Source organism: Typopeltis vanoorti, chromosome 23 (genome assembly GCF_054136105.1).
Source record: "Typopeltis vanoorti isolate ZY-2024b chromosome 23, IOZ_Tvanoo_1.0, whole genome shotgun sequence".
NCBI lineage: Eukaryota > Metazoa > Arthropoda > Arachnida > Uropygi > Thelyphonidae > Typopeltis > Typopeltis vanoorti.
Window position 1 is genome coordinate 17,223,957 of NC_143571.1, and position 27,335 is coordinate 17,251,291.

Below are 27,335 nucleotides of genomic sequence, written 5' to 3' on the forward strand. Positions count from 1 at the left end.
AGCGAGCACTTTGCAAAAGAATATCATCCAGGTGGTGACATTGAAAAAATGAAGGAACCATTAGTTTATACGGGAATTGTGATGAATGAAGTGGAGGTGAATAGTCTATTGCAGAACTTTAATGTCAATACATCTGTGGGATTGGATGGTATATCAGCACGGGTCTTGCGTGAAGTGGCTAAAGAATTATCAGTGCCTTTGACCATGTTGTTTAATCTGAGTCTCGGGTCTGGTTTAGTCCCGAAGGTGTGGAAAGAGGGGAAAATAGTTCCACTGCATAAAGGAGGATCCAAGACTACACTTGCAAATGGGAAAAATACAGGAATGGATTGATGAAAATGAGATACTGTATGGGGGACAGCATGGCTTTGTGAAGGGTAGATCATGCCTCAGTAACTTGCTCAAGTTTTATAACACAGTGACGACTGAACTGGATAAGGGTAATGGGTTTACAGTGATACTGCTGGACCTGGCTAAGGCATTTGACAGGATACCACATGGAATTCTAATCTGTAAACTACAACATATGGGAATGGATATAGGGTTGGTGAGATGGATAGGTGGGTGGCTGATGGAGAGATATCAAAGAGTAGTTTATTCAGGAGTAGAGTCCAAAGGATGGCCTGTGACTAGTGGTGTGCCACAGGATTCTGTTCTTGGACCACTGCTGTTTAATTTGTTCATTAACGATATAGGGAAGGATCTAAGAGGAACAGTTCATTTGTTCGCTGATGATGCAAAGTTGGGTAGGGCAATAGTGAATGCAGAAGATGTCAAAATCTTGCAGGACGACTTGGATAGATTGGAGTTCTGGACTGAGGAGAAAGGATGTCAATTTAATGTGACAAAATGTAAGGTTATACATTTTGGGATAAAAAGATTAGCAGCAGTATAACACATTGGTGGAACTGTACTCCAGGAAATTGATGAGGCCAAGAAGTGTTGGTGGATAGGGAGATGTACAGGGTGTTCGGGATAAATTTGACAGTTTCGTAAGGAAAAAGAAAATCTTCTTTGTATCTATTAAATTTAATGAATTGACAAAAAAACATTACAGGCAGAGTTAATTACAATACTATCAACAAGATTTACTCAAAATAACCACCATTAGCATCGATCACAGCTTCAATTCTGCTTCGGAACCTCGAACAAGCTGATGCTACAGTCTCCCTGGGAAGGGCCGCAAAAACTGTTTTAATTTTATCCATTAACTGGGCTTTTGTATTACTGGAAGTGTGATTGGTGTCTTTTTCAACTGCGCCCCATACAAAATAATCCATGGGGTTAAGGTCTGGGGAGTTTGGAGGCCAAACATTTGGACTGGTGAAGTCGTAGAAATTTTCAGACAACCATTTTTGACTTTTCCCAGAGGTGTGGCAAGGGGCCGAATCCTGCTGCCATACATACGGCCTACCATTGGCTACCCTTGTTATCCAGGGCTTGACTACAGTTAGCAACTCCACGAACAAAGCCCGAATTCCAATGCCAGAGTTCTTCAACACCTGTTCCTGCAGATTTGCGAGGAATTCTGCTGTACGAACGCAATCAGATCGTCTGCTAGGGATCTTTCTTCTTGCTACATCTTCGTAGTCACCATTGCAAGTCTCTAGTTCATGCCTGATTGTTTTTACTGTATTCAGGGAGCATTGGGCAGCAGTCGTAATATCCTTATTTTGATGGCGGGCACGAATCATCATGATACAAGTTATTCTCTTCCATGATTCAGGTGGGTTCCAGCTATCCATCCTTTCTGACATCTTGTATATGAATGAAGAAGGGTCCAAACTTTTAAATGAAGAGAAGTGTGTGTTAATACATGTAACTTACGGAAAAATATAATTAATTATAAATATGTCAAATTTATCCCGAACACCCTGTAGTTTAGGGGACACATTGCAAAAGTAGCTAAATCAGCTCATCAACTCACTTGGTTGTTGAAAAATACTTTGATGAGCAGAGACAAGCAAGTTATTGTACCTCTGTACCGAGCCTTGATAAGACCTCATCTTGACTACTGTGCCCAGATTTGGTCACCTAGGTTTCTTCTTGATGGGGATGAGATAGAGAGGATCCAGAGGCGAGTGAAAAAGATGATAGCAGGTCTATGGAATGAACCTTATGAGAACATGTTGAAGATTTGTGGGTTGCAGAAATTAGTTGTTAGGTGGAAAAGGGGAGATATGATTGAGACATGCAAATTGCTAAAGGGTTTCTATAGGATTAATTCAGACGATATTTTTGAGATCAGGACTGGTGGTGGGAGAATTAGGGGACACCTATGGAAGCTGGGCAAGGGTGTGGTTAGCAAGGGTGTTAGAACTGGGTTCTTTACTTTTTGAGTGGTAAATGAGTGGAATAAGCTGCCAGAGTCTGTTGTGGGTGCTATGACGGTGAGTGAGTTCAAGGCAAGGTATGATAGATACTGTGAGAATGTCGTATAGTTGTGTGGACATGATGTTTAGGGCCTCCCTCGATGAGTCTAAGGACTCCCTGGAGTCACCCGTAATAATAGTAATAGTACCAGGGCCAGTTTACCCTTTTGAAGATAATAAACAAAATGCCTTTAGCATCCCAAAACACCAATGCCATGACCTTTCCTGCTGATGGAACCGACTTTGTTTTCTTCGGCCCTGAACCAGCTTCTGTCCACTGTTTTGACTGCTGTTTGAATTCTGGTGTGTAATGGTGAATCCAAGTCTCATTCATAGTAATAAATCAACATATCCTACACGTTCTTTTGAAATGCCTATAGTCTTAGCAATTTCATGCACTTTGATTCGCCGGTCATCCAATACCATATCATGCACTTGATCAATGATTTCTGGTGGTGTTACACTTTTTGGATGTCCTTCATGTGGATCATCTTTAAGGCTGGTACGGCCAATTTTAAACTCAGCTGCCCATTTCTTAATTGTCGAAAATGAAGGAGAAGAGTGCCAATAAACTTTTGAATGAATTTCTTTTGGCATTAAACCTTCTTTTATAAAGAATTTATAACTGCATGATACTCAATTTTATTCATTTCAAGGGATACAGACAACACTTGCTTCAGACAGCTGTATAAAACAAACTACTTGATAGAATGACTTTCAATTTTACATGGATGCTTATGACAGATGTACCAACGTAGAAAAAAAAAATCTTGCCGATAGTAGTGCCATCTATGGTCGAGGCCAAGAACTTTTCAGACCTCCCTCATATATTGATGTGTATTCCTGATCGCATTCTTCTTGAATATTTCCTATTATTCTTCTGTCATTTATCTAATTTAACAATTATTCTAAATAATTACTCCAGTCATCTGTAATATTTCAATCTTCAGTTTGTATGAAGATTAAGATATGTTCCCTTTTTTATTTCTTATTCTTTTTGTAATGAATATTATATTTATGGAATTTTTTATTTCTCAATTCCCCATTCCCCAATAACTTCTAGAACAAGTTCTTTTGGCCTTTTGTTTATCATAGCATTCTTTCATTTTTTTCTTTCATTCTCTCACGATATATTACGGATTCATCTTTTAAATTCTTGGCTCAACCATGAAATTCTTAATTTTCTATCCTTGCAGACAACTTCATGTTTCTCTCTAGCTGGAGAAAATATTAATCATATTTTCTCCAGTTTTGTCACTGGATCTCCAAGGTTTGGTTATTGTTTTCACTCCCCCCCCCCTTCTTTTACAACATTTATATATTTAAATCTGCAGTTTACTTATGAAACTACTTGATTTTGATTCTTTTCAAAACTTTTTTTTAAAAAAAATTATTTTCATTGCAGTATTCATTTTTATCCTGTTCAAATCGAAGTTGTAATCCCTTTCTAATCCATATTCTGAACAAAAATTCAGCAGATACGTTATTATTAGCTTTGCATACTAGGTATATATGTAGAAAGTATTTTACCTTGGGCATAATAAATGTTAAAGATACCAAGCTATTTTAAACCTGTTTTTACTCCATTTCCCAAGTAAGCAAACAGACAAACAAGTCAAGTTTGCGCCTGCAAGTGTTGCAAGTCTAGCTGACCCTGTACGTAGTGCAAGACCAAGGCAACTCATGGTAAAAGTAGTATAAGCTCTGATCACTAATCTTAATATTTACCCTTAATGCAAAGCATATCTTCTGGAGGAGATGTATGATGCTTTGTATTAAAGGCAAGGGGCCACTACCCAGACAGGTTTCGACCTTTATTGAGGTCTCATCAGTGAGAGCCAGGCTAGAAATACCAAGATTTTAGTAATACATTTATTAGTATTACAAGATAGTAATACATCATATTACTATCTTGTATTATACATAGTAATAATATAATTTAGTAATACAAGATTAGTGATCAGAGCTTGGAAAGGATCTTGGCTTTGAATATGTTGATTCCCCCAGTGTACAAGACTGCACAGATTTACATTCACAGCCACATACTGACACAGATGTTATAGAATTGTAGTAACAGCATTCCTATGATAAAGAAGAAATTGCAATCGAAGGAGAGGAGTGTGTTGCAAACGAAACTTTGTTAAAGGAACTCGATCAGATGTTTTGAAATTTGGAAGCTGTTAAACAACAAATTATGGATTTAAGCCAAATGTGGAAAGAAGCGCATTAGTTTGCTGAAGCCTAGAAAACAGAATTAACTGTTATTGTAAATTGTATGAAGGTAAAAAAAAGTTATAACTGTTCAAACAATGCTTGGCAAATGTTTTTCTAGAATGTAGCATATCCATTTTTTTCATGTTTTGTAGCTCATTTTCTTTAATACATGATGTTTTTAGAAATTGAAAGAATACGTTATTCTTTATATTTCTATCAATATACACAGTTAAATCATATTTTAAAGGTCTAAATTAAGTCTTCTGACAAATGTTCCAAAACATCATGGATGAAATAGAATTTTTCCCATTGGTTTTTAACTTCGTATATGCGGGTTTGATATATATATATATATATATGGTATACTCTTTGCAACAATTAATCACATATATTGAGGTTTACCTGTACACAGAATTATTATTTATGGATATTACAGCGATGCTTAAGGGTCAAAGCTGTATAACTGAGAGGAGACCTTCACATTGCCTTTAAAGGAATGCATAAAACCGACCAGAGTTTCTGACCTAATGTCCAATCCTCACCTTCTCATGGTGCACCCTGTTGGGCATCTACCTGGATACTGAACGAACGAGGATAGGCGGGCAATTTGGGATTTAGCCGACCAAATTGTATTCTTATTGGTTAAACCAAAATAAAAATGATGGTACAACATGACAAAATTTCATGCTGGCTGGGGTGTCGCCCAGTTAATCAAGGTCCCCATTCGCCCTGGTTCCCCCGCCAGGAAACAAGGGCGAACAGTGAAAAGTCAGCTACTGGAACAAATCTGAAAACACACCCCAACTCAACATCACCAGAGTTAAAGATCAGTACTATCAACATAAGAAGCCTGAATGGTAAAGAAATGGAGCTAGCTGAGGAATTAGATAAGTACCAGATCGACATAATAGGGGTGACTGAAACAAAAAAGACAAAAACTGGTGAGATCTTTCTGAGCAATAAATACAAAATGTTATATTCAGGCAATGACAATCAAGGAAAAGGAGTAGCCATAGTATTCAACACAAAATACGAGGCTAATCTTCTTGAATGGCAGGCAATCTCAAGTAGAGTAATGTGGGCAAATATGAAAATGGGGAACTGGACAATGAGATTTATTTGTGCCTATGGTCCCACAGAAGGTTCTACTAAGGTAGAAATGGAGGAATTTTTTGAGGCTTTAAAAAAAGCAACTGACACAATGAAAAAGGAAAAGTTGGTCCTTGTTGGGGATCTAAATAGCAGAGTAGGAAGTGATTGTCAGACATACCAAAATATTTTGGGAAAATTTGGAGAAAAGAGCAAAGCCAATAATAATGGCAAATACCTGTTGGATTTTTGATGAGGACATATGTTTATTACTAACACCATGTTCCAACTTAAAAATGTGCACGGATTCACATGGAGAGAAGAGGCAAGGAATAAGAAAAGTCTCATTGACTATGTTATTATTGAAAGTGGTGTTTTCTCATTGGTGCAGGACACCAGAATGTACAGAGGATTTCAAATTGGAAGTGATCACTATTTAGTCTTGAGCAGGATAAAATTGAATTTCATATTGAAAAGAATAACATGTAAGAAAGTTTTAAAGCGAATAAAAGTTGAGCAGCTCTCAGATGTGAACTGTAGACTAAAATACACAAAGATTATTGAATAAAAAAATGAAACAGTTTGAGAACAGGAATCAAACCTTGAAGAGTCAGTGGTAAGCCTTGAAGAAAAACCTGATTGATTCAGGTAGAGAGGCATGTGGTGAAGTTGTCTGCAACAATAGAACAATTAGAACTCCATGGTAGATACAGGAAGTTAAAGAGGCAGTGAAAGAAAAGAAGAAAGCATATCAAAAGTTCCTGGCAAATAAGTCAGCTTTTACTCTTACAGAAAACAGAGACAAATGTAAGAAAGCTAAACAGTTTGTAAAACTAGCTAAACAAAGGTCATGGGAGGACTTTAGCAGGAACATAGAAAATAAATATCAAGAAGATGGCAAAATATTCTGGGGGTTGCTGAAGAAGCTTAGGAATGGAGAAAAGAGTGCTGTAAAATGAGTTAGAGATGATAAAGGTGACATGAAAATGGGAAAAAAAGATATTCTTGAAGTATGGAGTAATTACTTTGAAAAACCAGTGATGACAGCAAAAAACATTTACCAGGCATGCAGTCAGGAATATATATCCATACTTTAAGTAGAAAAAGCCATCAAAGGCTTGAAATACGGAAAGGCAGCAGGAGTAGATGATATTCGACCAGAAATGCTGAAGTATGGTGGTATAAAAGTCTTACAGTGGCTGCACTACATAGTTCAGAATTCCTGTACAGAGAGACGAATTCCTGATGATTGGAGTAGAGCTCTCATAGTACCCATATATTAAAAGGGAAATAAAACTGAATGTGAGAATTACAGGGGTATTTCCCTACTGAGTGTGCCTGGTAAGATATATGCAAGTATACTTGAGAAACAGTTGAGAAGAATTGTGGAAGAAAAGCTTGGTGAAGAACAAGTTGGATTCAGGTCAAATAGAGGCTGTCAGTGTCAGATCTTCACTTTACGACAAATAGTGGAGAAATCATGGGAATATAACAAAGATCTGTATTTAAGTTTTGTCGATTTGGAAAAGGCATATGACAAGGTGCCAAGAGAGAATACGCTACAGTTATATGGTGTCGATGGGGAATTATATCAAGCAATATTTAGTCTTTATTTGAGTTGTAAGTCAGCAGTTAGAATTGAAGGAAATACAGGAAGATGGTTTAATGTTAAATTTGGTGTGAGACAAGGATGTACATTATCCCCTCTGTTATTCATTATCTATATGAATCGCATGATGATGAAAAGTGGTATTAAACATGATATCAAAATTGGAGATGTTAATGTCAGCTCTTTGCTTTATATGGACGATGTTATACTTCTAAATAAATCCACTACAAGTCTGCAAGATTCACTGACCAAATTGAATAACTGTTGTAATAGATATGGTATGAAGGGCAGCAATAAAAAGACAAAGACAATGAAAATAGGCAGAATCATTGAAAATGTCAACTGTGTTGTGAATGGGGAACCTGTGGAACAAGTAAAACATTTCAGCTACTGAGGCACGGTTTTTAGGGAAGATGGTAAATTAAATATAGAAATAGACAACAGAATCAACAAAGCTGGTATGGTAGGAAGTCAATTGAATAAATTCATATGGAATAAGAGAGAAATTAGTCAGAACACTAAATTAGCTGTATACAAGACAGTGTTCAAACCAGTTTTAACTTATGGATCTGAGAGCTGGGTCAGAAGTAAAACACTTGACCAAAGACTAGAGACCGCAGATATGAGAGTCCTGAGAATGATTAACGGTGTGAACAGATGGCATCAATGGCAATATGATATTAAAAACGAGGATATTAGGAAAGAATTTGACATTGTCAGCATCCAGGAATGGGTTAGCAGAGCTAATCTCAGGTGGTATGGTCACTTAAACAGAATTGGTGAGGAAAGATTAGCAAAACAAGTGTTCTCTGCCAGGTTGACAGGAAAACGACCCAGAGGAAGACCAAGATATAGGTGGATTGATACGTTACAAAGTGCCTTAGACGATAGAAATATAAGTTCTGATAATGATAATATTAGAGTCTTGACAAGTAACAGACTGATTTGGAGGAAAATTGTAGATAGGAAGTTAGTAAAGATGTAAATTTTTCGTGTAGTACTATCATATGCTGTACATCCCTTGATTGTACATGGCAGGAATTTGATGATGACGATGTATATTACACACGCGCACACATACAATGTACACTCTTTCCAGAGGAACACAAGATTCATATTGGTTTTTTCTACTGAATAAAATAAACAGCATATTTGCCATTCTAGGTGGGAATGACTTATATTTAATGGATTAATATTTTAAATCAGTATGTTGCATAGTCAAGTTATTTATAGTTTGACTACATTTCATTTGACTACATATCATTAGAAACAGAGCAGTCTTAAAGAAATTATTGCTCTCTTTCTAATAATATGTATACTGCTTGATTCAGTTTGAAAAGGTTTTGTTGTTGTAGACTATAATTGTATAAATAAGTATTAATATGAAATAGTACATAACAGTATATTTCTTTTATTGTAAAAATATTTTATTCTTTTTTTTATTTCAGTATTCTCTAATGTTTAAACAGGAACAAGGTATGTGTTTCTTATACCTTAGAGTTGTTTCACATTTTAGCTATGAATATGCATGCACGTGCACGCACACACACAGTATTACGCTGTTCTCTAACATTTTCAATCGAATTAAAGGAATAATATATGTATATATGTATACATGTATATATAATTTCTTATGGTTATCATTATCGCAGATCTCCGTGTAGTCATAAAACTCATCAGTGAATATCCATTTCACTATTACTTATGCTCATCCTGTGCTATTACAGTTTGTACAAGATAAAAAAAAAATTAGCTTTCATTTCTTTTGTTCACTACAGGTATAATCGAGGAGAGGACTTATGTTCTCACACACCTTCTCACTATCAGTTATATTTAATAAATCAACTAGTTATATCAGTAATATCCATTCATACCAATTAGTTATAGTGCTTATGTATTATGTCACTTTTTTATTATTGTAAATAATGAATTATTCATTTGTCAGACATGTGTTTTATATTTATCAGTAGTTTTACAGATATATGTTTCATAATGCTTACTTTTTTCTCTGTATAGAAGAAATAAAAAAAAACCTACTTTAAAGGTGCTTTATGTGCAGTAGTTCTGTGTGGCTTGGATGTGATAGAGAACTTTCTGTCAATAACCAGGTTTTAACTCGTTTATCTTTTTGTTTATACTGGTTGTATTTCCTCATCATGATTCACTGCCTGTATGGCTAACAGCATCTTCAGGAGGTTGCTTAACATAAGAAAAAAAATGACAAAAAAATAAACTTTTTCCAACAGCCAGTAATATCTATAAATTGAAAAGACTGGAATGATAGTTCAATCACGAGTATTCGTTAGGCATATTGCATGCAGTCTACACCGTTGTGTACTCTGTAAGGAATTATCATTAGAAGTCTATAGGAAAGAAACCCACACAGGCAGGTATCTACAATCAAGTTCGTTCCGTCACCCTTAACAAAAATTAGGTATAATAAAATTCTGAAAAAGTCGAGCTTTAAACATACTAAAAAATGAAATCAAATGAAAACAGTATGGAATATTCCACATTCTGATATGTCTGAATTTGTGGTTTTAATCTTCAGGAATAGTATTCGTCTGTAAATTTGTAAATAGACATCAGTGGAATATGGAACTTTATGTTTCTGCATAAATTAGTTGTATACAAGACAACCAATTTTAACTTACGGATCTGAGAGCTGGGTTAGAAATAAAACACTTGACCAAAGACTAGAGACCACAGATATGAGAGTCCTGAGAAAGATTAGGGGGCATGAACATATGGCATCAGTTTCAATATCATATTAAAAACAAGAATATTAGGAAAGAACTCGACATTGTCAGCATCCTGGAATGCGTAAGCAGAGCTAATCTCAGGTGGTATAGTCACTTAAACAGAATGGGCAAGGAAAGATTATCAAAACAAGTGTTCTCTGCCAGGTTGGCAGGAAAACGACCCAGAGGAAGACCAAGATATAGGTGGATTGATATGGTACAAAGTGCCTTAGACGATAGAAATATAAGATCTGATAATGTTGGAGTCTTGACAAGTAACAGACTGATTTGGAGGAAAATTGTAGATAGGAAGTTTGTAATGATGTAAATTTTTCATGTAGTACTATCATATCCTGTACACCCCTTGAGGGTACATGGCAGGAATTTGACGATGATGGTTCAGGATACAAGAGTATACAGAGGATTCAAAATTAGAAGTGATCATTATTTAGTACTAAGCAGGATTAAAATGGGTATCACATTGAAAGGAACAGTATAAGAAAGTTTTAAAAAGTATTATTTTAATGGCTTAGGTTTAGGTCACTCCTAAACAAATTACTTTTATTTAGGAGTGACCCTTTTTTTTTACAATCATTGGCTCTTTACCCAAAATTCTAGGGCATTACTGAAGTGTTATAAAACTAACATATGAAGAATAAAAATAGGCGAAAATTTGGACATACCTTTTTTGGAAGTTGTCTTCTGTCTCCTTATTGTGATGCTGTTAAGCTGTTCATATGCTGTGAGTTTGTTAAAGGAAAGTTTTTTTTGTGGAAGTGGGAGTAAAGTAATGTGGGGAAATTGTTTGAAAAAATTATTATTATTATTATTATCCAGGCCTCCATGGAGTCAAAAGACTCATCGTGGGAGGTCATTTTTAGCAAATACAAAGTCTATCATACCACTCCTTGAACCCATTAACCGTCCCCACTGCAACCACTCTCTCAGGCAATGCATTCCAAGGTTCAACCACCCTCCACGCAAAGAAACCACTCCTCACCCTCTTGCGCACAGCCTCCTTTCGTAACTTCCAGGGATGGCCCTTGTCATCACTCCTTCCTGCCATTCCACCAAGTGAAAGAACTCTCCAATGTCTACCCTGTAACTGCCTCTCAACAGTTTAAAAGTCTCGATCATATCACCTCTCCTTCTTCTATCCACCAAACTCTGCGGTCCACATTCCCTCAGGTCGATCCTCATAACTCATATTGTACAGTCCTGAAACCATCTTTGTTATCTGCCTCTTACCCCTTTCCTTGTCGATTCATCCCCTTCAAATCCTGGGGACCAAATCTGAGAACAATAGTTCAAGTGTGGTCTGATCAGGGCCTTATGCAATGGAATGATAACTCTTTTATCTCTGCAGGTCAGCGTCCTTCTCAGTATTGCAGCAGTCCTCTAAGTTATCCTCACCACCTTTGCAATATGCTCCCTGAATTTCAGTTTCTATCAATCATCATCTCTAGTCTCTCCTACCTCCTCCAGTACAGCTCCTCCAATCGAGTATGCATCCACCCATCGATGGATCCCAAACCTCAAGACTTTACATTTTGATGCATTAAACCGACAACCCCATTTATTTTCCCATTTGTATAGTTTATTCAAATCCTCTTGCAGGGCTGCCACATCTGCACTATTACTGATAACCTTTCCCAACTTCACATCATCCACAAACAACTGAATGTTCCCTTGCAATCCATTGACAATATCATTGATATAAAGATTGAACAATACAGGTCCCAGTGCTGAGCCCTTTGGAATCCCACTTGTAACCTTCTGCTTCCTTGATATTGCCCCATCATACACAACTCTCTGATACCTATCAGTCAGCCAATCCTGAATCCATTTGACTAACCCGACATTTAAACCCATGTGCTGCAACTTAAATATCAGCTTATCATGTGGCACCCTGTCAAACGCCTTTGTAAAATCCAAAAAAATGGCCACATATGCCTTTCCCCTCATCAACTGCTCTTGTCACTTTATTATAAAAGACAATCATATTACTAAAGCAAGAGCGCCCCTTAACAAATCCATGTTGATTCTCACAGATAACATTACCCTCATCTACCCAACGCTGTATATAGTCCCTCACTAATTTCTCCAAGACCTTAACAACTATTGATGATACACAAACTGGGCTATAATTAGACACTTCCAGTCTGCTACTGCCCTTATGGAGCGGCACTATCTTACCTTCCTTCCATTCCCTGGGTACCTTTCCTTCAGCCAGACTTTTATTGAAAAGCCAGGTCAAAGGAGCTGTCAGTTCTTTAGCACATTCTCTCAAAACCCATGGTAAATACCATCTAGTCCAACAGCTTTATTGGTATCCAGAGTACTCAGTATTTGGAACACACTCACCTCTAAACCCTGATCCTGCCCTATCCCTCTAGTATTAAAACCTCCTCCAGGATGAAATACTCCAGTAAAGTGCTCATTGAACAACTCCACTATGTCCTCCATCAGTCACTCTATTCCCATTTTTATCCCACAATGTCATTCTTCCACAATCGTTTCTCCGCCTACTTGCCACATAGCTAAAAAATTCCCTAGGATTTTCTTTGCATCTTAGTGCCAATCTCTTCTCATATTCCAGTTTTGCCTTCCTCACCATTCTGGTCACTCTCATCTTATATTCTTCATGTATCTGTCCTCCACCCCCTCTCCTTGTATATCTTCCATAATCTCTTTTTCAACTGCAGTTCCTGTTTGATATTGTTTGTCATCCACTTTACACCAAATTGTGTCCGCTTCTTCACCAGTGGAATACAGCTTACTATTGCTGCCAAATATTCTTTCACAATTTCCCAAGCACTAATGATATCCTGGCCTTCCTCCATGGAACTGCCCCTAGTTGATACCTAAGACTACTATAATCACCCGCCTTATAATTCCACATATGTTCCCTTTTCTTTGATATACCTGCATGTCTGTTCATCTTCCAAGTCAAAACCACATGGTCACTCTCTCCAAGTGGTGGGAGAGATGTCATCTCACTTATTATCAGCTCTTCTGATGCTATGACCAAATCCAAAACTCTTGAACCTCTTGTTCCTTCCATCACATGCTGCTGAAGAAATTTGTCCCTCAAGAATTCCAGAAATTTTATCCCCTTCTTACTACTTGCATTTTCCTCTTCTCAGCTTATACTGCTGTAGTTAAAATCTCCCATAACAATCATTCTTCTTGCACTTGCCAAGCTCAACTGCCTAAACATCTCCTGGTTCCCATCCTCTGTGCTCACTGGTTTATAGCAACACCCCAATAAATATCCTGTCTTGGCCACTTCTTCCTCTCACCATATGCTTTCAAAACCATCTGTATCACTACCTTTCAAAGCCTCTACTCTAAGAGGACATAAGTCATCACTTATCATAAGCAGTACTCCACCACCATATTTTCCTTTCCTATCCTGCCGAAAAATGCTCTACCCTGCCACTTCAATTTCGGTTATTATATCATCCTCCATCAACCACATCTCAGAGATCCCAATAATCTTTGGCCAGGTTGATGCTATCAGTACCACCAATTCATTTCCTTTATCTCGGATACTCCTGGCATTAGTATAGAGCATAAAAATGTCACTGCTTCTGTACCTCTTGACCCCCCCCCCCCTGGGCTCAATGTTTCCTAACATCGTCCCCCCTTCCCCCAAGCACCCATTCCCACAAGAGGCCATCCCTGCTACCATCCACCTTGGGAATTCTAGTTTCTCTGCATTGACATACTGACTCGTTCAGAAAACAACGATCTTTCCAGATGCCCTCGTCCTTCCTCTTTCAAATGTAAGCAGTTTCTAGCATAGTTCCCTTCTGTCTTCAAAAGCCCTCCAAACATCCACGTATTCCAACCCTCTCTTCTCACACTTTCTGGCTATTATGTGAGCAGAAGAGCAGCGGTATTGCTGCTCTTCTGCTCAGCTTGTCACTATTATACCTGGGCAACACACACACACAATCTTCCCTCTCTGCGTTTTCTTTTGCAAACTTCAAGCAAGAATCTCGGATCTCTTGCCGCCCGATTTACACTGCCTCTCAAGTCATTCGTGCCCACCGTCACAATCATATCATATCATCCTTTCATCCCCCTCTTAATTGCAGTGACTGCATAATTCAGAGTGCCTGGGCAGAAGGCTGAATTCACAATGGAGTAGAGCTCTCAGTACCTATCTTTAGAAAAAAGGGAATAAAGCTGAATGTGAGAATTACAGAGGAATTTCTCTACTGAGTGTTTCAGGTAAGATTTATGCAAGTATACTTGAAAAGAGGTTGAGAAAGATTGTAGAAGAGAAACTTGGAGAAGAACATACTGGGTTCAGGCTAAATAGAGATTGTCAAGATCAGATTTTCACTTTAAGACAAATAGTTGAGAAATTGTGGGAATATGACAAGATCTGTACTTAAGTTTTGTAAATCTGGAAAAAGCATACTACAAGGTGCCCAAAGAAAAGCTTTTCAAAACACTACAATTATATGGGGTGAATAGAACATTATACAGAGTAATACATAGTATATATTTGTCAGTCAGCAGTTTAAATTAAATGAAATATAAGAAGATTATAAAACAGAGATAAGACAAGGATGCACATTATCTTCACTCTTATTCATCATCTGTATGGATCACATTATGAAAGAAAGGGGCATTGGGTCTGATATTAGAATTGGAGATGTCAGACTTAGCTCTTTGCTTTATGCAAATGATGTTGTATTCCTAAACACATCTGGTGCAAGTCTCCATGATTCGCCAACTAAATTGAATAACAGCTATAAAAAATTTGACATGAAAATCAGCAATAAATAGACCAAAACTGCAAAAATAGGTAAGACTATAGAAAACTTCAGCTGCATTTTGAATGGAAATCCTATAGAACAAGTGAAATATTTCAGCTATTTAGGCACAGTTTTTAGTGAAAATGAAGGTTAAATCTGGAAATAGACAACAGAATATGCAAAGCTGGTATGGAGTAGCCAGCTGAATAAATTTATATGGAAAAAAGAGATAAATTAGCCTAAACACCTAACTAGCAGTGTACAAGACAATGTTGAAAGCACTCGATCAAAGACTAGAGACCAGAAATATGAGGGATCTGAGAAGAATTAGGGGAGTAAACCAATGGCATCATTGGCAGAATCATATTAAAATGAAGATGTTAGAGAAGAACTTGACATTATTGGCATTGAAGAATGTGTCAACAGAGCTAATCTAAAGTGATATAGCCACTTAAATAGAATGGGTGAGGAAAGGTTAGCAAAACAGGATGCCAAGATGGCAGGAAAGAGACCCAGAGGAAGACTAAGATCTAGATCGATTGATTAAGTCAGAACTGCCTTAGAAGAATGAAATGTTAGATATGACAATATCAGAGAGCTCACAAGTAATAGACTAATTTGGAGGAAAATTGTATATAGGAGATTAATAATAATAAAAACTTAATCATGTAGTGCTGCCATAGTAAAGTGAAAACCCCTTGGGGAGTATATATCAGGAAATTGATGTGTTATCATATCTCTCTGACTCTGAAACTGTACCTTCACTTGTGCTTGAGCTTCTGGCAATCACTAAGCTGTCACCTCTCTCATAGCATGGTAGTCTCCTACCACGCTATGATAGAGGTGAACTGAGGGAGGAGGAGTGCATTGATATCCAATGAGTCAATACGTAGATTGTTCAGTAAGAATGATGTAGGATTTGTGGATCTGTAGTCTGCATCTGTGATCTATGCTAATGGACTGCATCTGTGATCTATGCTAATGGACTGCATCTAAATGGTTTTGATGTTAGGTGTCTAGAGAGAGCTTTGTTCATCGAGCATGTTGAAGCGCAAATTTAGGGATACTTAAGCAATTTGATTAAGCAGTTGTTTGCATGAAGCATCCATGAAGCAAGTGAGTGGGGAATCTATTCTCTCAAGCAAAAATATTGAATGAGGTAATCAGTTCAGAAAGTAAAGTTGGGTGGGGGTCTAAAGGGATGCAGCAATTTCTATATACTAATGCCAGAAGTATCAGGAACAAGAGGGAGGAAATTTTGGCATGGGTTAGTGCAACATCGCCAAAAGTTTTTGGCATTACTGAGACTTGGCTAACAGCAGACGATATAGTTACAGGGATAGAATGTGAAGTGTTTAGTATATTCTGTGAAGATAGGATGAGGGGGGAGGGTACTGCTGATGATAGCAGATGAATTGCAGCCAAAAAGAATAGGAACTAGGCAGGAGGGTGGCTGTTCATTTGAAGCAGTCTGGTGTGAGATTAAGGCCAGTAAGACAAAACATGCAGTTGGTTGTTGCTATAGGCCAGGGAGTTCCACAGATGATCTGGAAGACATGCATCACCAAATTAGTACAACGAGTACAGGTTGAGTGATTAATATGGGGGACTTCAACACTGGAGATGTAGACTGGAAGGAAGAAAGTCACATGGCAGGAAGGAAATATAATTTATGCACCTACTAAGAGATAATTACTTAAGGCAGTATATGATGGAGGGGATTAGGGGTGGGAGAGTATTGGACCTGGTCATAGGATCAGAAGAGCTATCCATACCTATGAGCACATTGCCTCTGATTGATGAAAGTAACCATGCAGTCTTGACCTGGGAGATTGTAAAACATGAGGAATATTTTGTCAAGAAGGAATATTTGTGGAATTACAAGGCAGGTGATTATGACATGTTTAGGAAAAAGCTTAAATCTGTACCATGGCATAAAACACTGCAGGGTAAGGATGTTAGTAGTGCATGGGATATAGTTAAGGGTCATCTAGAGGAAGCAGTATTAAATTGTATACCTAGGGTAAGGAGGGTTAATCAAGTAGGAGTTAGATGAATGAGTAATATCATAAGCACAAGCTGCAGAAGAAGAAGAAGAAGAAGAAAATGCTTTGGAGGGTGTATAAAGAGAAAGGTGACCAGCATGCAAGGAAGGCCAAAGGAGATCTCAAAGAGTTCTTTTATAATGTGCCAAGTAAGAGGAAGAATGACTATGGAAGGTTAACCTTAATGCTTTCCTTTAGTGTTGCACAGGTGAACAGCATCAGTATTCATTTGACACAAATTATGGACCCGACAGCTGTGTTGTAAATAATTATTTTAATTTCCTTACGTTTCAACCTTCATATAAGGTCATCATCTGAAGTATAAACACACACACACACACACACACACACACACACACACACACACACACACACACACACACACACACACACACACACACACACACACAGAGAGAGAGAGAGAGACAAACTAAATTACATTTCACACAGTATGCTGAAGAGACAATGAATTGATCAACAGTTATTTTACTGGCCTGTCCTCTAGAGAAACATTCTTTCATATAGATAGTTTTGTTACAGTAAAAACAATGTACTAATTTAACATGACAATTGTTATATTAGATTTAAGATCCTGGACCATAGGTCCTATTTATAATTAACTCTTAGGGAGAAAGGTTAACCATGCTACCTGCCAAGACGTCTATAGACGTCAAAGTTATCATGGCTGCGAAGTGCATATTAAAATTATAATACCATTGATATTACATTGAAATATATGATGGATACGAAGCATATGAGGATGCGTATTTGATCCGTAACGGCCGGTGAGGTAGTTAATTGGGTAGAATATGTGCCTTCCATATTCTTGGGAATTTTAGACCATCATTATTGTTAAGATTGATAAAAATATTGTTAAGGTTGATAAGAATCTCAGGCCTCCTTAAATTCACATTCATATCATGTTTTGGTGTGATGTAAACAGGTGCTTTTCCAGTCAATTTGTCAATTCTATGTAAAGTGTTCATGGCATGATCAGAAAGACCAACTTGACCATAGTTATTATATTTAATGTGTCGTTTGTGTTCCTTTTTTTTTTTCTGATAGGAATTGTGCATCCTGTTTCCCCTATATAGGGTAAATTATAGGTGCAATGAATACAGTATACTCCAGGGTGGGCTAGTGGAAGGAGTGGATTAAGCTTAAGATTTTTCCCAACCACCTTAGCAGATAAAATACATTTGGAAACCTCTAACATTTTAAATTTAAATTATACAAAAACAATAACCAGCAACATAACAAAATCTGAATTGACAGCAGTGAAATCAATAAAATTAAATCTGGACATCATAATTACTAGAGTTGATAAAAAGCAGTGCCACAGTTATTCTAAATTGAATTACATACTTTTCAAAAAATGAATCTAATAGTTTCAGACAACTGCACCTATCAACTTGTTAACTATGACCCAACCAATCAAATAAAAAAGAAAACGGAAAAGCTACTTTAAATCTTGTCACACGTCTTCCTTCACTGTTTACCGGAAACCACACATACTGGCCAATATATACACATAAACTCCTACCACCACCCAACACAAAATCTAGGAGTCATTAATACACTAAAAAACAGGGCTTTGACACTCCCTTCCTAAAAAATGGTTACAGCCAAAATACTATCAAAAAAATTCTGTACAAGACCTCACTTAAAAACAAAAATAAACTAGACTACAATAAAACTTAACCATTCCATATATTAAAGGAATAGCAGATAAAATAAACAGAATATTACAGAAATGCAACCTTAAAGCCACCTTTAACCTCCCAAACAGCTGGGACGTCTAAATTTGGATACGTTTCAGACCACCTGTTGAAAGAACATGGATAAGAAGTGCAATTTGGCCATTATGTTGTTTAGAAGGTGTGATAATTCCTCATGTTTAAGAGAACATTTAATGAGATTATCTCATGTTCATAGCTGCGTCTCAGTTGCCTTTAACAAGAAATGCAGCTCCTTATTCTATACTGGGTAACTGGATCTTAGTTATATTGGATAGACTAAAAATATAGAAATTATTTTTATTTTTGTTTTCTCTTTTTTATTATACAATACAATTTTAATGCCTTGAGAAAATAAAGATCCTTGCACAGTTTCTTCACTTAAATATTGCCTTACCTTGGAGGACCAATTTCATTTTTAACTTTTTTGTGCTAATTTTACTCAACAAAACATTTTCTTTGTTCTCGAAGAAATTAATTCAGGATTGTTATTTGAAATATTATTTTAAAAAAAAACCAGCTGCCGACTTTCTAGATTATGTCATTTTTATTTTTATTCAAAATCATATTTCGAAGAATACTTCACAGATTTCCTGAAGAACATGCTTGGGCGACTTTGCTTTATAGAGAATAACATGAAGTTCTTTAATCATATCACTAATTTTTTTTTCTTTACATCGTAATCTACTGTTCTTTGCACTTTCAACTTCTTGGTTTCCCTATATAATTGGTGATTACAAAATGAAATTAATGGTTATGATTTAAATTGATATGTATATATTTCTGCTAGTTTAGATATTATGCTTCAATTTTAAAGTAAGCGATACTTTTGCTTATATTCTATCATTCAAAATATGTATATGCACATGCATCACATGTGAAATTTAATTTCCATATTTTTACAATAGAATTGAACTTTATTTCGCCTTTGATAGTCTAACCCCCTCCACCTCCTGCTGTATCACTATCACATAACCGAAAACTGTTATAAAACATAGGTGCAGTTTTAATTTAATTCGTTATTTTTCTCTAGCAATTGTTCCACATAACTTTGATTTTTTGATAATGAAACTAAGTGGTGATTATTATAAATTAGCAAATTATAAATCAGAAAAAATATATATTATTTCCTGATTATTAGAAATCAGGCCAATATTGAACATTCTAATCCTCCACCACTTAGTAAAAAAAAAAAAAAGCAGCGACCCCAATCAGGAAAATGATTGAGTAGACTAAGGCCGTGTTTTGTTTTTGATTGGAATTATGGCAGAAGCAACTATGAGGCGAGTATATTGTGTGTTTATTTTCCACTGCTTTGCCTGTTTGTTGAAAATCGCAACTTCCTGGCAGGGAAAAAACATCATCTCAGTATGCAACTGTATAATTTTCAGCTGAAAAGACCTGATGAAGGTTCTCATAGTACTACATCAATTTCAAAGCCAGGTTTTCTAACCGAAGAAAATTGTTGCAATCTCCAGACATTGCTTTAGAGTCATATACTATGGACGACATATCTAATACCCAGGAAACCCATGTTCTCTGGCTGATTTGTTTATATTGCATGGGGAAGAACCTTAATTTATAAAACAGAATGAAACTTGGATAATTTTTCTATTTTTTCAGAAATCTAACGATGACAGTTTTCACAGAGCAAAGTTTTTCTGGATGAGCTATGAAAGTCTCAAAAACAAGAAATATGGCTACTTTCAGAATATAGAACAAAGAAAATAGCATTATTATTATTATTATTAGTAGTAATATTTTACGAAATGTAGGATAAAGGGACTTTAATGTACGTAACAATTTATATCAGAAAATGTAGTGTGTTATCAAAATGTAAACTCAATTCTATAATAATGATAATAAGAATAATTATGATGCATCAATAATATAATATTATATTATTCTCATTCACTCAGGAAGAACGAATAAAATGAGACTAATTACTGTTATTACCAAATTTTTATTTCTAATAGGAAAGAAAGAAAAACAGTTACTATTAGAACATACAGTTTTCCGAATACCTACAGAGTAATCGTCAACAGAATATGCTCATGTTATCTCATAATACACAAATTCTGTTTTCCATGAAATATCAATTTTTATCAATCAGGAAAACATGCTATAATTGAAACGTAAATTATTTCACCAAAAAAAAAAAAATAATAATAATAAAATTAAATTAATAAATGAAATATATAAATAATAACGTGAACATTTTCACCTTGCCAACAAGCACTGATGTGCTGTGTTGGCAAGGTGAAAATGTTCAAATTTCTTGTGTGGGAGATTTAAGTTTTATAATAAAAATTTCCGCTACAAGGAAGTTCAACAGAATCAACAATATTATTGTATATCTTTTACTTGTGTAGGAGAAAAGTAGTAAAATGTCACTCTAAGATTATATCCGATATTATAATGGCAAAAATAGTAAGAAAAAAATCATTTGCATTTTCTTTTCAAAACACAAAGAAAGAATATAATGTTGTAAATTCACCTGATGAAAAAGAAAATATGTAGTATTTTTCTTCTGTTATCTGATTTTTTTTCTTGTAGTACAAAGAAGAAATCACTGCATATAACGTGGAAGAATGCAAGAGGGCAAAAATCTGTAAATTGATTACATTATAACTAATAGAGAAATCATGTCAGAAAAAACTATTTATGTAAGAGTTCTAACATCAGCAGATATAACGACATTTTCTTTTAGTTTAGATACATGGCATTGTTCAAGTAGCTAAACCTTTGCTACTGTTTTACACTAAAATGAATGGGCATGTTCCCCAAGTGATTTATGTTTGTAACAGTTGTCTTGTGAACAATTTATAAAATAAATTCTCTGAAATATCTGCTGAATGAATAGGTCTATAACCCCCCCCCCCAAAAAAAAAGGAAGATTATGTAACAAATATGCTCAATTTCTTTTAAAATAATTCAAATCCTCTTTTTCAAGATAATTGTATTAAATAATTTATAATTTTTGATAATAAAAGGGAAACTGATCATTATAAATTAAGAAATTATTTAAATTATTTTGGCATAAATAATGTTATCAGCATGTAAAAGAAATGTCACTATTTCTGTGTTAGTACGTCTGCTAATCAACAAGACATTCCTTGATGTATTCTGCACTACAGCTTGAGGCACTTTAGTGTTATAAAATATATACACGTTTACACAAGAATATTATTTAATTTGCCAAATATTTCAGTTCTGAATATTACAGATCATCTTCAGTGGCTACATAGGAATAGTTTTAAAAAAACAAGGTGGAATACAAACAATTGATCATTCACATAGAACGAGCCGCGTGATGTCATATTGCTAAGAAAAGACTAAACATTTTTTATCAGAGTCGTGATTAAATTAAAGATATTAATTCAGAAATTCATGTAATAATCTTAAATAACATTAGACTAATATAGGAAATTAAAAAAAAAAATTAATGTGTTATCCTGATTAAACTTTCCAAAATTTTTGATACAGATATACAGTCATTACGATTCAAGTTAGGATGTTGAAGTAAGGCCTCCACACTTTCTTTAAATAAACGTTCAAATTTATAGCGACATCTGTGTAGGAGGCGAGTCTTGGACCAAATTGTTGTGGCTTGTTTCTATTCCGTACTGAGCTAATCCAGATTTCTCGGGTTTGTTGTGTTGAATGGATGATTGATGCTCTTGAATTCTTTTTTCTATAGTGTCCAGTTTGTCCAAAGTAGGAAAGATTACAGTTACAAGGAACTTGACACACACACACACACACCAGGTAGAGACATAGTTGAGCATTTATCTTTAGAAGGAAAATGGGTGGATAATTTGTTAATAGGTGTATAAGTGGCTATTAAATCATACTTCTTCAGAATTCTTGAAATTGGTTCTGAAATCCCAGAAATGTAAAGAATTGGAACTCGACGTATCGAATCTTTGCTGTTTTGTGTTGGATTGTAAGAATCGAAAATATGTTGTTTCGGAGAAGCCATTTAGTTTCATGTGATGTTTGATAGTCGAAAGTTCTTTCTGTAATAAATGAGAAGTTGAACAATTAGTTTTGGCTTGTCGGATTAAACATTAGTGTGACTAATGGAGAAGTGTTCCCTCTTTTCTTTCTCAATAGCAATGAGAGTAATCTAAGCTTTTAGATTTTCCTCTAGCTAAAAGGATTATTATCAAGTATTTCTAAGATGTAGATTATTTCAGAAATAGCAACCAGCAGCAGCAGTACAAGTAGTAATATTTAGATTTTTTAAGAAAAAGAAACAAAAATAATACTGCTGAACTTTCTTTTGTGTGGTATGCATATAAACAGTTTTACATGATGAAAATATAGAATAGTGTTTCTTTCTAAAATTTCAAATAATTTTAGTAGACAGTAGAACACCTGATTTTAGATTGCAAAGAAATAGTACAGAATGAGAAGCTTCATGGTACAACAATATTATTGCCTTATTTCTTTTGTCAAAATGGTAAAATGAAGTAATAGATTTTGAATATTGTCTGGAAAAGCTTTCAAACCTGTAGAAATTTAGAGTAGTTATGTAATTGGGTTCCATGAGAGTAGGGGGGGGGAAAGCATTAGAAAATGTTCAAAATGAACATAAATTTTGAATCATTCCGTAATACGATATCTTTCATACTATGTTTTCAACATATTTATGGTTTTAATTGTATCGGTGGTTATGTACTGGATATTATTGTAATGTGCATCCTACAAAAAAAAAAAAAAAAAAAAAAGTCAAAGGCGAGCATGTGAAACTGTGGGAAGTAATGAAAAGAATGGATTTTCCTCAACATACTATCAGGTTGATAGCCAACTTGCATAAGGAGCAAGAAGCCACGGTAAGAACAGGTGTTGGATTGACTGACTGGCTTCAAGTTGGAAAAGGAGTTAGGCAAGGATGTTTATTCTCTCCTCACTTGTTTAGTTTATATGCGGATGACATCATGCGTGAAGCATTGGATGAGCTCAGGACAGGAATTAGGATAGGAGGTAGATTGATCAGTAATCTGAAGTATGCTGATGATACAGTACTCCTTTGTAATGACATGGAAGAACTATGACTAATTCTTGACAAAGTTAACAAGATCAGTAATAACAGAGGACTTCAACTCAATCCTAGCAAGACAGAGATTATGGTTTTCAAAGGAAATACAAACAGAGAAGCTCTTGAGAAACAAGTGTACCTTAATGGAGAAAGAATTGAGGAAGTCAGCAAGTTTGAGTGCCTGGGATTCATTATATTAATGTGAAGAATTGCTGTTCAGAAGACATCAGAAAAAGGTTAGGAATGACTAAAACAACAGTCAACTAAAACAACCTGTCTAAAATCTGGAAGGATAGATCTATCTCCATGGGAACAAAGTTGAGATTTTGGATGCAGTTGTTTTTCCAACAGCAACTTATGGATGCGAGACTTGGAACCTAAAGAAGTCAGATAGATATCTGCTTTTGAGATGTGGTGTTACAGAAGGCTGCTGAGAATATCATATACTGAAAGGCGTACAAATGAATGGGTATTAGAAAAGATCAGTAGAACTTTAAGGCTCCTTAAGGATATTGACAGAAGAAAATTAAAATATTTTGGACACATAGAAAAGATGGAAGGGGCACTTCTCAGAACAGTAATAGAAGGTAAAGTTCCTGGAAAAAAAAGGCAGGGGTAGACCATCAGTGAGATGGATGGATGGTGTGTGTGGAGTGACTGATCTTCAGGGAGTTGAGGTCGCCAGAAAAGCAAACAACAGGACTGCATAGCAAGGCCTGGTGTGGCACATCACCGAGCATCGGAATGACCATACGGCATTCCGATGGTTCCGACAATTCCTGCCTCATATTTTATAATCTTGCCAGACCAGACGATTCTTCTGCTTGTTATCCCCCCCCCCCACTCTGTCTTGCACATCTCTGCTAATCCGAGGATGTCATATCACTATTGTGCTCCATCTTGCAAAGTAAGTCTAGCTTTTGAGGAGTCGATAAAGTATGGACATTCCATGCTCCAAAGTAATATAATGAGATATAAATAATACGAGAAAACAAGGAAAAATATTTTTAATTTATTCGACTTTCACTAGGAAATTATTAAGAGATGACTGAACAGTGGCTTCGTTTTTCACTTTCTAAGGCTCTCAATAACAGGCTAAAGGCATTATCTATTTCTCTTTGGACTTTTAAGACCATGAGGCATTAGGATCCATCGTTCATTTGCTTTGTTCGCCTTCATATTCATGATAAAAGTATTTTATTGGCATTGGCATTATTCAGAAAGTTTTGTCATGAAAAAAGATTACATTATGGAAGCATCACATTCAAGAGTGTTGTGTGTGCATATAGCAAGGGGAACTTATGGTAAAGACTTTCGTAGCATCTGCCACAAGACAGAAATCAACTTCAAAAACTTTGAAATATGAGGCAGAACACATTATGTACCTACTACAGAAGTTTTTGAAAGATAATTATTGTATTTTTTCCTTTATAATTTTCAATTTCATATATCAATCAATTTTGATACATTTATGCATGAGTTAACGTTCTTCTCCTTTGTTCCTTTTTCTAGTCATGATGGTACTATACCCCAGCACATGGAAACAGTAAAAGTTATGAAAGTGTGAATACAAATGCACAGCAGGTCTGTGTTCAATAATAAGGAAGAAAGAATGGTGTACACGTGCACCAAAAGCAGTAGTCTACAAGGCTGTCTACTTTGCAGACTACCGCTGTTAGGTGGCATGTAAATAACATAATTGGGGAAAGGAAATTGATTTTTTTTTTTGTAGCCCTTCTAAGTCAAATTTATCTAGGTCATAGCCTGCCTCTTTCTCTATGTTTCTGTATCAATCCTTTGCATAAGGCACCTATATCAAATTAGTAGCATGTGTCAAGATAGAGAGAAAAGGAATTTATTTAATTTATTTATTTGTTATTGTTTATATTTATTAATTATTATTATTATTTTTTTGAATAGTTTGATGTTGTAATCCTTAGGGAAATACTTTATGAGGAAGTGCTCTTCCAAAGAATAGAGGTAGATGGAATTTGGCCACAATCTTTGTTCCAGTGGAACCTCCCTTTCAACTGAACTCAATCACGCACACACAACGCCTTCCTTTCCAATGGCTACAGCAATTACAGAATTAAAAAAATAATCAGTTCCTCTCCCCATTCCCCAGCCATCTCTTCAGAAGGACTTCAGAAATGCCATCACCGTACTCTACATTCGTGGCACATCAGAAAAAATAGCCAGGTCCTTAAAAATGTTCAACCTCCACACAGCATTTAAGCTCCACTGTAAACTTGCTACCCTTATCTGGTCTACCAAAGATCAGCTTCCTCCTCTCTCAGTGCCTGGAGTTTATAAAGTACCCTGTTCCTGTAAGCTGTCTTACTTTGGACAGACATGTAGATCAGCAACCATCTGCTTAGAAGAACACAAATTGTACGTCTGCAATCATAACTATGGTCAATCTGGCCTTGCAGACCATGTTTTAAGCCACAGGATCTCCTGGAAAAAAAACACCATGCTCTACCATAGTAAATTCAAAAAAGAAAGACTATTTTTAGAATCTGTGGTGGCACTCTCAGAAATCAACTGAATTTAAATAAATACGATTGCATAAAACTTCCCAAAATTTAGGAAACATTAATTATCTGAGATCCCACCTACAAATGCCCATAGAGGGTGCACCACTAGATAGGACTTTAGAGTCACCTACATGTTTCACTTAGTATTGTGTTGTATTTGAGTGTGTGTTACATTAGTTTTTTTTGTAATCCCTGAAGATGTCTCAGTGACTGAAACGAAATATTGGAAGCATTAAAATCAGTTTTAATCCTCTCCACATGCTATATATATTCCATTAAGTCTTCAACATGATGTCCTTATAACACTTAAGCCTCAACACATGCAATGAGAAGGAAATATTTAGGCAAATTGGTCTGGCTAATAGGAAAAGGGTGATCATTATGGGCAATTTCAGTTATGGTAATAAAGGAAATTGTAGACCAAAAAGAATGAATTTCTTGAGTTCTTGAGGGAAAATTATCTTAGGCGGTATGTGACAAAGGCTGGATTTGGTTATCTCATCAGAAGGTATTATTGTAAATGAAGTATCAAATCTTCCTCCAGTTGGTGAAAGTTACTATGAAGTAATCACTTGGGTGGTGGCCAGCCATATCAGGGCTTTTGTGAGAAAGGGTTATATGTGGAACTGTAAGGCAGGTGATAATGACAAACTTGGGAGCTTGCAGTGTTATCATGAAATGAGGAATTAGATGGGAAAGAAATTAATGCTGCTAGGTCCCTCCCTACTCAGCAACTATTTGACAGTGGCAATGACTGAGTGTATTCTAAAGGTCAGGAGATTAAATAAGGAAGGTGTATTTTTATTATTATTAAGAGAGACTCATTGAGAGAGATCACATATTTATTGTGTGAAAGGCTTATCTCAATCTGTGCTTCATTTTTTTCTCAACATCCTTTGTATTCAGATATGAGATCTCTCCAGACCATCCAATCTAGCTTACCTGGCAGATACAACAAAAGCAATGAATTTTATATACTCCTTGTTTCTTTATGGGAGGATGTGGAGATTTTGGTGGATATAAGAACTCAGAAATCTTATCCATTAGGAAAGAAGCCACTTTAAACATTGCAGTAATAAAGCAGCACTGCAATTTTGTTCATAACATTCTTGATATAAAGTAAATGTGATTGCATTCTTGAAATCTTGTTTATTAGAAGGAACTGTTGGAGGTTTG

The 27,335-nt window shown here is 35.8% G+C and overlaps 1 protein-coding gene across 3 annotated transcripts in view; it reads left to right on the forward strand.

Annotated features, from left to right (window-relative positions):
* Positions 1-27,335, forward strand: part of LOC150093659 (uncharacterized) — a 162,131-nt gene that overhangs the window by 14,124 nt on the left and 120,672 nt on the right. For all 3 annotated transcript variants that reach the window (XM_090412751.1, XM_090412752.1, XM_090412749.1), the window contains exon 2: positions 8,733-8,760. In XM_090412751.1, the coding sequence (XP_090268877.1) occupies positions 8,733-8,760 (28 nt within the window). The remainder of the gene's footprint in view (positions 1-8,732; positions 8,761-27,335) is intronic.